Below are 13,589 nucleotides of genomic sequence, written 5' to 3' on the forward strand. Positions count from 1 at the left end.
GAACAACCACAGACTATACCGTGAGTGCAGCTTGTTTATCTTCACGGAGACGTGGCTAACCGAGCTAACGCCGCAGGCTAACATAGACCTATGCGGTTTCACACCCGTGAGAGCCGATAGGGACACGCAGGCCAGCGGAAAAAGCAGAGGTGGGGGACTCATTGTCTACGTTAACAACAGATACTGTAACCCTGGACACGTCTCCGTTAAAGTTTCGGTATGCCGTCCGGACCTGGAGCTGCTAGCTGTTAGCTTGCGGCCATATTATCTACCTCGGGAGTTCAGTCATGTGATCTGTGTGTGTGTTTACATCCCTCCGAGGGCCGACGCAACAGCTGCCTGTGAGAAAATACACACAGTCACAGCAAGACTTCAGACACAAAACCCCGAGGCTTTCATTATTATATCTGGAGACTTTAACCATGCCACACTGGACTCTACTCTGGCTGCTTTTCACCAGTTTGTGAATTGTCCCACAAGGAGCAACAGGACAATTGACCTACTGTATGCTAATGTGAGAGATGCATACAGAGCCACCCCCCTCCCCCCACTAGGGAAGTCAGACCACAACCTGGTTTACCTACAGCCACAATACACACCCCTCGTCCAAAGGCAGCCGGTCACAACGCGCTCCATCCGGAGATGGACCCCAGAAAAGGAGGATGCTCTGAGGGACTGTTATGACACCACAGACTGGGATGTGCTCCTGAGCCCACATGGTGAGGACATAGAGGGGGCGACACACTGTCTTACAGACTACCTCAACTTTTGTGTGGACACGGTCGCCCCTGCTAAGACGGTACGGTGTTATCCTAATAACAAACCGTGGGTAACACAGGAAGTCAAAGCTGTCCTCAACATGAAGAAGAAGGCTTTCAGGAGCAAAGTGAAGGAGGAGATGAAGGCAGCACAGCGGGAGGTGAAACGCTGCCTGAGGGAAGCAAAGGACACCTACAGGAGGAAGGTGGAGCAGAAGTTGGAGAGGAACAATATGAGGGAGGTCTGGAATGGTGTGAAAACCATCACAGGCCACAACACCAAGAAAAGCACAGTGGGGGGGACTGTGGAGAAGGCAAACGAACTCAACAACTTCTTCAACAGGTTTGACCAGCCCACAACCCCCCCACCCTCACCTTCACTACAGAGTCCAATCCCCACTCTCCTACCTCCCTCGCTTCCCCCCCTTCCTGACACCATGACACCCCCCTCCTCCAATCCCTCTCTCAGCAGCAAGACATCTCCCCTCTTCCCAAACATCTCCCAGTGTCACAGTGGATCAGGTCAGGAGGCAACTGAGGAAGCTTCGCCCCAGAAAGGCAGCAGGCCCAGACAAGGTGTGTCCTAGGATGCTAAAGGCGTGTGCTGCTGAACTTGGGGAGCCGCTACAACGAGTCTTCAACCTCAGTCTGCGACTGGGGAGAGTGCCCGCCCTATGGAAGACATCCTGCATCGTCCCGGTCCCCAAAAAGAACCGGCCCAATGAGCTGAATGACTTCCGACCGGTGGCACTGACGTCACATCTTATGAAGACTCTAGAGCGGCTCTTCCTCAACTTCCTCCGACCACAGGTACAACATGCCCAGGACCCACTACAGTTTGCATACAAGGCGCGTGTCGGAGTGGAGGATGCCATCCTGTACCTCCTACACAGAGCCCACTCACACCTGGATGGGGGAAAAGGCACGGTCAGGATCCTGTTTCTTGACTTTTCAAGTGCCTTTAATACCATCCGGCCCTGTATGCTTCAAGAAAAACTGAACAGGATGGAGGTGGACCCCTGCCTGGTGGCTTGGATCTCCGACTACCTCACCGACAGACCACAGTACGTCAGGCTGAAGGACATCACGTCTGACACAGTGGTCAGCAGCACAGGAGCACCACAGGGAACTGTGCTGTCCCCTCTTCTCTTCACCCTGTACACCTCTGACTTCTGCTACAACTCTGAATTATGCCATATTCAGAAGTTTGCAGACGACACAGCCATCATGGGGTGTATCTGGGATGATCAGGAAGAGGAGTACAGAAGTCTGGTGAGGAACTTTGTCGCATGGAGTCACACAAACCACCTGCAACTCAACACCTCAAAGACTAAGGAACTGGTTGTGGACTTCGGGAGGTCTAGAGCAGGTCCACTGCCGGTTCAGATAGAGGGGGAGGAGGTGGAGGTGGTCAACAAGTACAAGTACCTCGGGCTGTGGGTGGACAATAAACTGGACTGGTCATGCAACACAGAGTACCTGTATAAAAAAGCCCAAAGCCGACTGTACTTCCTCAGGAGGCTGAGGTCTTTTAACATCTGCAGGAAGCTCCTGAGGATGTTTTACCAGTCGGTGGTTGCTGGAGTACTTTTCTATGCTGTGGTGTGCTGGGGGAGCAGCACAGCAAAGAAGGACTCATCCAGGCTGGAGAAACTGATCAGGAGGGCTAGCTCTGTGGTCGGCATGAAGCTGGACACTCTGGTGACAGTGGCAGAGAAAAGGACATTAAAGAAACTGATGGACATTATGGACAATGCCAGGCATCCTCTGCACACGGCCATTAACAACCAGAAGAGTCTGTTCAGTGACAGGTTGCTTCTCCCAAAGACAAGAACTAACAGACTTAATAACTCCTTTGTCCCACACGCCATCAGACTGTTTAACTCCTCTCTGGAGGGGAGAGGGAGGGGAGACAGGAGGACAAAGGAGGGGGGAACAACTAAGCTGTAGTGCCTCTTCACCTCACTGTGCAATACCTTTTGTGCAATACTTTTGTAAATAGTCAACGGTGCAATAGACTCAATACTTGAAATGTGCAATTCACTTGTATTTTTATTTTTATTCCTATTTATTCTATTTATCCCCTTCGTATATTTTATTTATATTGTCTCTGTATTTATATATATGTGTGTGTGTATAACTCTGTAACTTCTGTCGGTGCTGTGCTTTTTTGGAAATCGAATTTCCCAGAGGAACCCACCCGAGGGATTAATAAAGTTCTATCTTATCTTAAGATATCGCATATTTGCAAAAGTGCTTCGATGTTTTCAGAGACGTCTGTTACCCACCAGCTCGATAGGAAGCCGGGAGCTCGAGGGTCACTAGAGCTGCCGAGAACGGCACAACTCCCGACACATCATTTTCAGATCCCCGCGGACTTTTGCTACTCAGGTTAAACGTGAAATATAAGTCACTTAGACAACCTAAAAATGTTATTGTTGGACTTTTTTCAGTGTTTTGTTTGTTCGTGAGTAAATCGGTTTGGCTGAGATTAAAGTTATTAGATTAGATTAAATAAAACTTTATTAATCCCCCGGGTGGTTTCCTCCTTGGTTTTCACACAGCTGACTAAACGTCAAACAGAAAACTGATTAAACAGAAGTGTTAGACGGTCGAGAGTTTATGCCAGTGTCCTGTTATATTTTGTCCCACGTAGACTTCGAAGGCCGGGTCCTCAGGAGGATGCAGCCCATGAATTTGGACACCTCTAGTGACTCTGACTACATGAATTTAAACGTGCATAGTTCAGACACCTGATAGGGTCTTTGTCTGTGAACAACAGCACGATGAAAACCGTCTGCAGGCTGGGACTGGTGGTTCCGTCATGTTGGTTTAATGTAATGTAAGGAAAACAGGGGCCTGGGGCCCCCTGAAAACAGACTGCAGCCGAGGCCCTGAAGCACCCACCTACATTAGAGCCTCAGTTCCACTGGGATCTACTGGACAGCGTGCACACGTCTACCACTGTTTAACACATCAAGTTCTCCATTGTTGTGTTTGTGTCACACACATGACATCACAGGACTCGTGCCGTGTTGCTATAGCGACCCCGACGTTGGGTTTGTTTGTTGTATGACAAACATTTTAAATAGTGACATAAACAGACTTTCAAAGAAGTGACTGAGGTGGGACTCATCTGTAACAAAAACCAGCCGTAACCAAGTAAAGTCAAGTAGAACCGAGTAGAGTACAGTAGAGCAGGTGCTAGTTAGCTAGCTAGCTTAGGTGGTGGGTTCATGGAGGTCCTGATCCCTTCACTCTGGTCCTTCTCAGGCTCCAGCTGTGTTAAAGACCTCCATCAGTGTGACATGGGTGGAGGTTAGGTGGAAGTTGCAGATCAGTGGGTGAAGATGCTTCAGCTCTCTGAGCTGTCAGGATACAGATGTTGTGCTCCTGTATCCAGGTGTGTCAGCAGGAAACAGCGAGTGTTATATGAAGGTTTAACAAAATGTGGGCCATTTATTTGGCTGATGGGAAAAAAAAACACAAAACAAAGACAAAGCAATCTGGGACAAAACTAAACTGGGAGCAGCTAAGACTAACCATGAAAACTATGACACAAGAACATGAGCATGAATCTGAGCAGGAGCACAAAAAAACCCAAGACCTGAGTGACCTGAAGCAACACAAACAGATGACCCGACACTGAACGACTTAAATATACAGCAGGGTAATGAGGGAAGTGGAAACAGCTGACACAAATGAACATCACGCCACATGGGAAGCAAAGCTAAACACACTGAACATGGAACATCAGTTTTCCTGTAGACTCCTGGTGGAGCAGAGGTCCGCAACAACACCACGCCAACGGACTTTCAAAATAAAACAGGAAGCATGGAGAGACATGAACTCGGACACGAAAGCTTGACACAAGAGAGAGGGAGCGAGAGAGGGACACAGAGGAGAGACACAAGGGGACACGGGTGATAACACAAACTGGACTAAAACTCAACTAAGTCCTAACTAATAATAACAACACAAGAACATATTTCCAAGAAATCACAAACCCCGCCCCCTGACAGGGAGGCCATGTTGGCTCAGTGTTGGTGTGATGAGCTCCAAATACAGTACAGCTGATAAATTTACCAGCTGCTGCCTGTGGAGCTTTGATCAAGCATCAAACATCCTGCAGTTATTTCTATCTGCTTTAAAGCTTTTATTAGCTCCTATTTTTATTACAGTGTGCGGATTAAAGGACGTCCAACCCTCAGACACGTTTTCTAACACACAGTTTACTGTCAGAGAAGCTGCTCCAGCTGTTTCCTGTTTGGATCATCTGAACGTGTCACAAACAGAGACGCTGTTACAGTGTATCTGTCTCTGCTCCAGCTGTTAGCAGCTGTTTCAGTAACCGCTTTGCATTTCATGAAGAATGACTGAAAACTAACAGCTCACCTGTACACACACCTGCAGGAGCTCTGACCCCTGTTTACAGCTCTGTGTATGTGTTGATGGTCAGAGCTGTGTGTGGGCGGGTCTAGGATCAGGTGACCCTGAACCCTCCCTCATATCTGCAGCACATGTCCCCCCCTCACTGAGCCTGGCCCTTCTGGAGGTGTTTGGCTGGGTGTAGAGCAGCCTGATGGAGGCTTTGAATACATCAGGTGTAGCTAGCACAGCGCCTGCTGACAGCTTTAAATGGCACTGATGGAGCTGCACATCTGTGGCTGTCAGTGATGTCATGATGATGTCATGAGAATCATGATGTCAGGTGTGCTTCAGGACATGAAGGACAGAGGACATGCTGGGCGGTGTGTGTGTCCTCCTGTGATAACCTGTGTAAGTGTGAGGTAGAGTGTGTGTACAGCGTGAACAGCTGGCATGGACTGATAGGCTCCGCCCCCAGCTACCCTCACCTGGACAAACGAAGAAGGTGGGTGGATGATGATGGATGAGCTGTGAGGGGTTTGGTCACATGACTCAGTGAGGTGTGTGGTTAATGAGTGGAGAGAGCGCCACAGCAGGAAGTGATGTAATAACCGTGTCTCCAAGCTCTCATGAGTGCTTGGAGCAGATGATATGAGAGTTGGTTGCTATAGCTACGGCTACAGTTGCCCAGGTAACCGGGCCCCTTGAGGGCTCAACAGCTGTTACTATGGAGTTGCCGTGGCGATGAGCAGAGATATTCTGGGATGTGATTTAACTCTTCATGTGTTTATTTTTTTTTACAGATGAACGGGTCAGAGGGAGAGCTGGAGTACGAGGAGATCACACTGGAGAGGGTGAGCGCACACACACACACACACACAGACACACACACACACACACAGACACACACACACAGACACACACACACAGACACACACACAGACACACACACAGACGCACACACACACACACACACAGACACACACACACAGACACACACACACACACACACACACACACACACAGACACACACACACACAGACACACACACACACACACACGTGTAGTGGTGAGAAACACTCGGTCCTCGCGCTCCTTCCAGCTCGTCTCTGCTCTGTTTTTAGACGCATCACTCTGATTTAAAAGCCGCCGTCACCCTCTGAATGTAAGCCACGCCCCCCTGACATCAGCGGGTTATTTTTAGCTCCTTTTACAAATCAAACCAGTGAACCTGACGTTTAATCAGCTGGTCTCAGATCTGCTCACAGAGGCACAGCTGTCAGCACACACAGGAGTGATTTCATGAGTCACCTCCCATCAGCCCTTCATGCACTCTGTGAGGATGATGATGAGGAGGAGGAGGATGGTGAGGATGAGTGTGGAGGTGCGTCAGAGACAGCGGGTGGACAGAGACACTAACATCTGTCCTCAGTGAGTGAGAAGTCTGCAGACACATCTGCATAATTCATGCACAGCTGATCATTGAATACGAGCTGCAGGCAGAAACACCACAGAAGAAGAAAACAGGAAGTAAATGAGATGTTCCTGTCAGGGCTTATGATGATGATGATGAAGGTTTAGCTCTGCTGTGAAGACACATTAGTGAAAGGGCTGCTGGGTAATATCAGGCAGGACTGACCTCCATCAGGCAGATGGTCCAGAGAGCTGCAGGAGCAGGAGGAGGATTAGATTCAGCCTTGTTAGAGGACAGGAAGGTGAAGCTCGTCTCTGTGGACGTCTTCAGCCAACAGCTCGCAGCTTCCTGCGGTCATGTGGACAGCAGCTATCATGGTGACACCATCACAGGAAGTGGAGCAGAAACATCTCCTCTGCTCCATCAGTGAAGCTCTGACTGAAACAGCTGACTAACTGCTGTCATGGTAACCTGCTGCTGAGGCTGAACTCAGTTCACACTAGGGCTGGGCGATATGACCCAAAATTCATATCTCGATACGTTTTAGCTGGATGGCGATATACGATATATATCTCGATATTTTTTAAAAGCCATAAAGTAAGAACGAACAGAGAGTTCTTAGTCAAAGCTGTGCCCCAGATGTCACACGGGCACTTTTATTAATATACAGCATAGATGTACATGAAGAAATTACTCAAAAATAAATGATCAGCATCTATTAAATAATAATGCTCTATAAATAAAAGAAAACTGTTGTTTTTGTGCATAACAAAAAGCTCACAATTGTGCAGTCAAAATGTAAGCTAACAGACGCTGAGCAAAATAAAGATTTCACAGCTGCTCTGTTCCCAACTTCTACTGCGTGACTGACAGCCTGCAGTTTGAAATCCTCTTTGTAACCGTGTCTCTTACAGGTGCCATTTATGGTCCCTATACACACACAGTACAGTAATATTACGTTGAAGCACAGTGCGTATCACTCCGCGAGGCTCCTCGGTAGCCGTAATGCTCTGGCAATTCATCAAGCGCTGCAGCTTCGTAGCTTAGCAAAGTCGTACTAAAAGATTTATTGACAGATTGCTGAGCGCTGTGTTCCACAGAAAATTGGTTCGTGGTCATCAAGCACAACCAGAATTCATACATAAGGCGCGCTGTCAACTTTTGAGAAAATGAAAGGATTTTAGGCCGTGCAGCCCCTCTGGGCTGCATGGCGTTAGCGTGGTTAGCTCGTTAGCGTGGTTAGCTCGCTAACACGTTGACACCGTCCAGCCCCACGCACGGGGCGATGCGCAGTAACTCGTTAACAGAGATTTGCCGTGTCCATGTTGTCGCTGCCTGCAGGTGAAGCGATGGGGGAGGAGGGGGAGTTGTGTTCAGTGAAGGAGAGGCGAGGCCGAGTAATGTTGCGTAAATACAAAAGTGGACGAAAGAGAGGCAAACTTATGGCTCCACAACTATAATTATAACGTAACATAGACTATATCGATATAAAGGATATTGTCACATCTTATATCTCGTATGAAAATATATCGATATTTTTAAAAAAAACTCGATATATCGCCCAGTCCTAGTTCACACCATGAGGCCTCTCAGCCCAGTGACAGGTGTCAGCTCCTCAGGACGTCCTCATCGGGGTCCTTTCAAAGTGAAGGAGCAGCAGCTCCACTTACTGGATGTCCGACTTACTCCCCCTGTCTCTAACAGAGACCATGAGCAGAGGAACACTGGGTCTGCTGGACCAATGAACCTTCAGCTTGTCTTTCTTCACCTCGTTGCTCCATCATGAAGGGAACTAACAGCACAGAAAGCAGGATCTATAGAAAACAGAATATAACATTATGACCAGAAGAATAAATAATACAGAACATAGAACCAAAATTCAAGATTATCAAAAATACAAAACCAGAAAACACCAAATGTCTCTTCAGCCTCTCTCCTCTTTCTCCCCTCTGAGAGCTGAAGATCCAAAAGTCAGCTGGTTTGGACATCAGTCTGAATCTGATAAAAACGCCAACATCTGCAGAGCTCCAGGTTATCCAGCTGTGCAGGAAGCTAACCTGACAGCTGCATAACTCTCCTGGGCCTGGGCTGGCTGTTTGTCTTAGATTCACTCCCAGATTTGATTTATGAGCTCACTGAGCTCATGGGCCAGGTGCTGGTGTAAGTGGGGGCTCATCCGGGATCCACATACAGGGAGACCCAGGTCTGCATCAGGTACAGTGTGTTCACGTGTGTGTTCACGTGTGTGTGTTCAGGGTAACTCTGGTCTGGGCTTCAGCATCGCGGGAGGAACCGACAATCCTCACATCGGAGACGACCCCTCCATCTTCATCACCAAGATCATCCCCGGAGGAGCCGCTGCCCAGGACGGACGCCTCAGGTGCACACACACAGAAACACAAACACACACACAAACAGACACACACAGAAACACACACAGACTGCTTGTGCTTGTGTTCTCTGAGGACATGAAGCTGAGCCTCTCACCTTTAAAGGACCTGATCACCCCTGAGCCTTCAAACAGCTGTTTGAGGAGGTGACAATGACTCTCCCTCTCTCTTCATCTCCAGGGTGAACGACAGCATCGTATTCGTTAACGATGTGGACGTCCGGGAGGTCACTCACTCCATCGCTGTGGAGGCGCTGAAGGAGGCGGGGCCTGTTGTCAGGCTGTACGTGCTGCGGAGACGCCCACCGAGCGAACGCATCACACAGATCAAACTGATGAAAGGACCCAAAGGTGAGACAGGAGAGCAGCTCTTATGTAACTGTGATTCCAGCTGCTCTGCCGCCCTCTGCTGGACTGTTAGAGTCATTACAGTTCTTAAATACTTTATGTTTTATGTCAGCAAAAGAAGAATTAGAGACATGACAGAGGCTTCATACAGGAGATTCACCTTTATAACCCTTTATACTCTGATTCCTCAGCAGGACACTGTAGTAATGTTTAATAAACCTGTTATAAATACAGTTTGGTCAAACAGGAAGCAGAAACACACCTGAACGTGTCACCTCATATGGAGCCAGTCACACCTGGAGATTTATTACTTTATATATTTTTAACATTTTGTGACGCACTGATTACGTCAGTAACATATTTTAGTTCATCACCTTTTTAATCTGTAAACGTTGTTTGCCATGAGTCAGTTTGATCTTCATCACTCGCTGTGTTCTGGGTTTTGTTAATCTAACCCCGCCCCCCGGTGCAGGTCTGGGCTTCAGTATAGCGGGCGGCGTGGGGAACCAGCACGTCCCTGGAGACAACAGCATCTACGTCACCAAGATCATCGAGGGCGGGGCGGCACACCGTGACGGGCGGCTGCAGATCGGAGACAAAATCCTGGCGGTACGTGACATCACACGTGTTCTCTCTGACACGCTAAACTGATGTGACTGTGGTCTAACGTGAGGCTCCACCCCCCGGCAGGTCAACCACATGTCTCTGGAGGACGTCCTGCACGAAGACGCCGTGTCAGCCCTGAAGAATACAGGAGAGGTGGTCTACCTGAAGGTGGCCACGCCCACCTCGCAGTACATCCACCCAATTGATCGATACAGCCCCCCCGACCTGACCAGCTGTAAGTACACCTGTACAGCATCACACTGACTAGACCTGCTCACAGGTTGATTACAGTGATAATACTACAGTAATATTGTAAATAATACTGCATATCAGTCATCTGTACAGATGTGAGTTCACTCTGAATGATGACTTTAGTTTCCCTGCAGCGCCACCTAGAGGACAGATGTGCACTTTCAGCTCAGACTAATTCTAAACTCCTCAGAAGATGAAACCAGGACACAGTCAGGCTTTAAAATGAGTTTAATGAGGTTTTCCTTCAAGAAGCTCCAGGAATGTTTGATCCTATCAGGCTTTGATCCTGATGCAGGTGAACTCAAGACTCAGAGGAAGGTCCAGGATGTTTTCTTTACTATGGATAAGAGTGTCATTCATAACAGATTAATCCAGAATACTGTGTCAAACACACAGTCAGCAACCAGTTAAACCTGTGATCCAGATGTTAGACCTGTCCCTGATCCAGATGTTAGACCTGTCCCTGATCCAGATGTTACACCCGTGTCCCTGATCCAGATGTTAGACCTGTCCCTGATCCAGATGTTACTCCCGTGTCCCTGATCCAGATGTTAGACCCGTGTCCCTGATCCAGATGTTAGACCCGTGTCTCTGATCCAGATGTTAGACCCGTGCCCCTGATCCAGATGTTAGACCCGTGCCCCTGATCCAGATGTTAGACCTGTGTCCCTGATCCAGATGTTAGACCTGTCCCTGATCCAGATGTTACTCCCGTGTCCCTGATCCAGATGTTAGACCCGTGACCCTGATCCAGATGTTAGACCTGTGTCTCTGATCCAGATGTTAGACCCGTGACCCTGATCCAGATGTTAGACCTGCCCCTGATCCAGATGTCAGACCCGTGACCCTGATCCAGATGTTAGACCTGTGTCCCTGATCCAGATGTTAGACCTTTCCATTATTCAAATGTTAGACCCGTGTCCCTGATCCAGATGTTAGACCTGTCCCTTATCCAGATGTTAGACCTGTGACCCTGATCCAGATGTTAGACCCCTGACCCTGATCCAGATGTTAGACCCGTGACCCTGATCCAGATGTTAGACCCGTGACCCTGATCCAGATGTTAGACCCATGTCTCTGATCCAGATGTTAGACCCGTGACCCTGCTCCAGATGTTAGACCCGTGACCCTGATCCAGATGTTAGACCTGTGACCCTGATCCAGATGTTAGACCTGTCCCTGATCCAGATGTTAGACCTGTGACCCTGATCCAGATGTTAGACCTGTGACCCTGATCCAGATGTTAGACCTGTCCCTTATTCAGATGTTAGACCCGTGTCCCTGATCTAGATGTTAGACCCGTGTCTCTGATCCAGATGTTAGACCCGTGTCTCTGATCCAGATGTTAGACCCGTGCCCCTGATCCAGATGTTAGACCTGCCCCTGATCCAGATGTTAGACCTGTGTCCCTGATCCAGATGTTAGACCTGCCCCTGATCCAGATGTTAGACCTGTGTCCCTGATCCAGATGTTACTCCCGTGTCCCTGATCCAGATGTTAGACCCGTGTCTCTGATCCAGATGTTAGACCCGTGTCTCTGATCCAGATGTTAGACCCGTGCCCCTGATCCAGATGTTAGACCTGCCCCTGATCCAGATGTTAGACCTGTGTCCCTGATCCAGATGTTAGACCTGTCCCTGATCCAGATGTTACTCCCGTGTCCCTGATCCAGATGTTAGACCCGTGTCTCTGATCCAGATGTCAGACCCGTGACCCTGATCCAGATGTTAGACCTGTGTCCCTGATCCAGATGTTAGACCTTTCCATTATTCAAATGTTAGACCCGTGTCCCTGATCCAGATGTTAGACCCGTGTCCCTGATCCAGATGTTAGACCTGTGACCCTGATCCAGATGTTAGACCCCTGACCCTGATCCAGATCTTAGACCCCTGACCCTGATCCAGATGTTAGACCCGTGACCCTGATCCAGATGTTAGACCTGTGACCCTGATCCAGATGTTAGACCTGTCCCTGATCCAGATGTTAGACCTGTGACCCTGATCCAGATGTTAGACCTGTGACCCTGATCCAGATGTTAGACCCGTGTCCCTGATCTAGATGTCAGAGATCAGCTGCTGAACCTTCTGTCCTCGCTGCAGCCTACATGGAGCCGGACTATATGTGCGATTACCCACAAGCCCTCCCTCCTCCGTCACCGCGGCGATACTCCCCGATCCCCCGCGGCATGATGGGAGAGGACGAGTACTCGAGGGAGCCTCGCAGGGTTTGCGTGCAGCGCGGCTCCACCGGCCTGGGCTTCAACATCGTGGGCGGAGAGGACGGAGAGGGCATCTTCATCTCCTTCATCCTCGCAGGAGGCCCAGCAGACCTGAGCGGGGAGCTCCGCAAGGGAGACCAGATCCTCAGTGTAATACACACAAACACACACAGATCCTCAGTGTAATACACACAAACACACACAGATCCTCAGTGTAATACACACAAACACACACAGATCCTCAGTGTAATACACACAAACACACACACAGCAGGTCTTCAGAGCAGGTGAGTTATTTAGAGATAAATGTGATCAATAACTCCAACAACTAACACCTGTTGGAGTTATTGATCTCATGAAGACATGAAGTCCAAAATAATAGGAGAACTTTAGAGCAGGGGTGTCAAACTCAAGGCTCACTTTAGGTCGCGGGCCAAACGAGATAAACATTTATTGAACACTAAAACTGTTTTTTAAACATAAATATGAATAAAAACAGACAGGAATATAATTCCAGATTAAATAAACTTAAAAAAATAAACTTTAACTTTAAATAATTTGCTCTTCATAAAAATATATCCTGCAAGTTAGAAATACGAACATGCTGCCAAAACCCCAGAAAAAGTAAATGAGAGCAAACACAAGGTTGGAGCCGCATGTAGACGGAGCTGGGCGCTGCTGCAGGAGTGGAGCTAATAAACTGTGCGGGCCGTTCAGTGTCGTACTTTCCCTGAGTGCATCGTTACACTGCAGCTCCATCTGAATCTGCACAGGTGCAGCTCAGCAACGTCCGCTGACTTGGTTCAACATTACTGCAGCAGGGAAAGTGAGGCAGGTTGCACTGGTGCGTCGCACAGCTTCATCCTGCAGCTCTTCAGAGCGGTACCGGGCTGCTTTGGCTCCTCTGCTACAGTAAAACTTGCTTTCACAACAGCTTCACTTTGTGGTTTTGCTCTGGTGACAAACGTCTGCTGAAATGTCAGATTCTTCTACAGCTCTTCTACTTCCTGTAGTTTCTGCATTTAGGTTTTCAGCTTATCCTGACGTTTTGTCTCGTAGTGCCGTCTTAAACTAAATTCCTTACAGCCACATTAGCTCCACTAATAAGACGCACGGCTTTACCAGCATGTCTGTAAACATATATTCAGCCTCCCACTGGCGCTGAAAGGCTCTGCTGTCAGAGTCAACTTGTGTGTTATTAGCGCCTCATATCGCCGGGCCATGAATAACAATAA

General features: G+C 48.6%; 1 protein-coding gene across 1 annotated transcript in view; it reads left to right on the forward strand.

The window, feature by feature from the left end:
• Positions 1-13,589, forward strand: part of LOC146634276 (disks large homolog 4-like) — a 49,146-nt gene that overhangs the window by 28,665 nt on the left and 6,892 nt on the right. The window contains exons 5-10 of the mRNA XM_085375600.1: positions 5,930-5,980; positions 8,797-8,921; positions 9,112-9,281; positions 9,751-9,887; positions 9,969-10,119; positions 12,236-12,504. Coding sequence (XP_085231726.1) covers positions 5,930-5,980; positions 8,797-8,921; positions 9,112-9,281; positions 9,751-9,887; positions 9,969-10,119; positions 12,236-12,504 — 903 coding nt within the window. The remainder of the gene's footprint in view (positions 1-5,929; positions 5,981-8,796; positions 8,922-9,111; positions 9,282-9,750; positions 9,888-9,968; positions 10,120-12,235; positions 12,505-13,589) is intronic.

The sequence above is a fragment of the Diplotaxodon limnothrissa genome, linkage group LG3, assembly GCF_057381915.1.
Source record: "Diplotaxodon limnothrissa isolate DT_005_m linkage group LG3, D_limnothrissa_male_GT1.1, whole genome shotgun sequence".
Taxonomy (NCBI): domain Eukaryota; kingdom Metazoa; phylum Chordata; class Actinopteri; order Cichliformes; family Cichlidae; genus Diplotaxodon; species Diplotaxodon limnothrissa.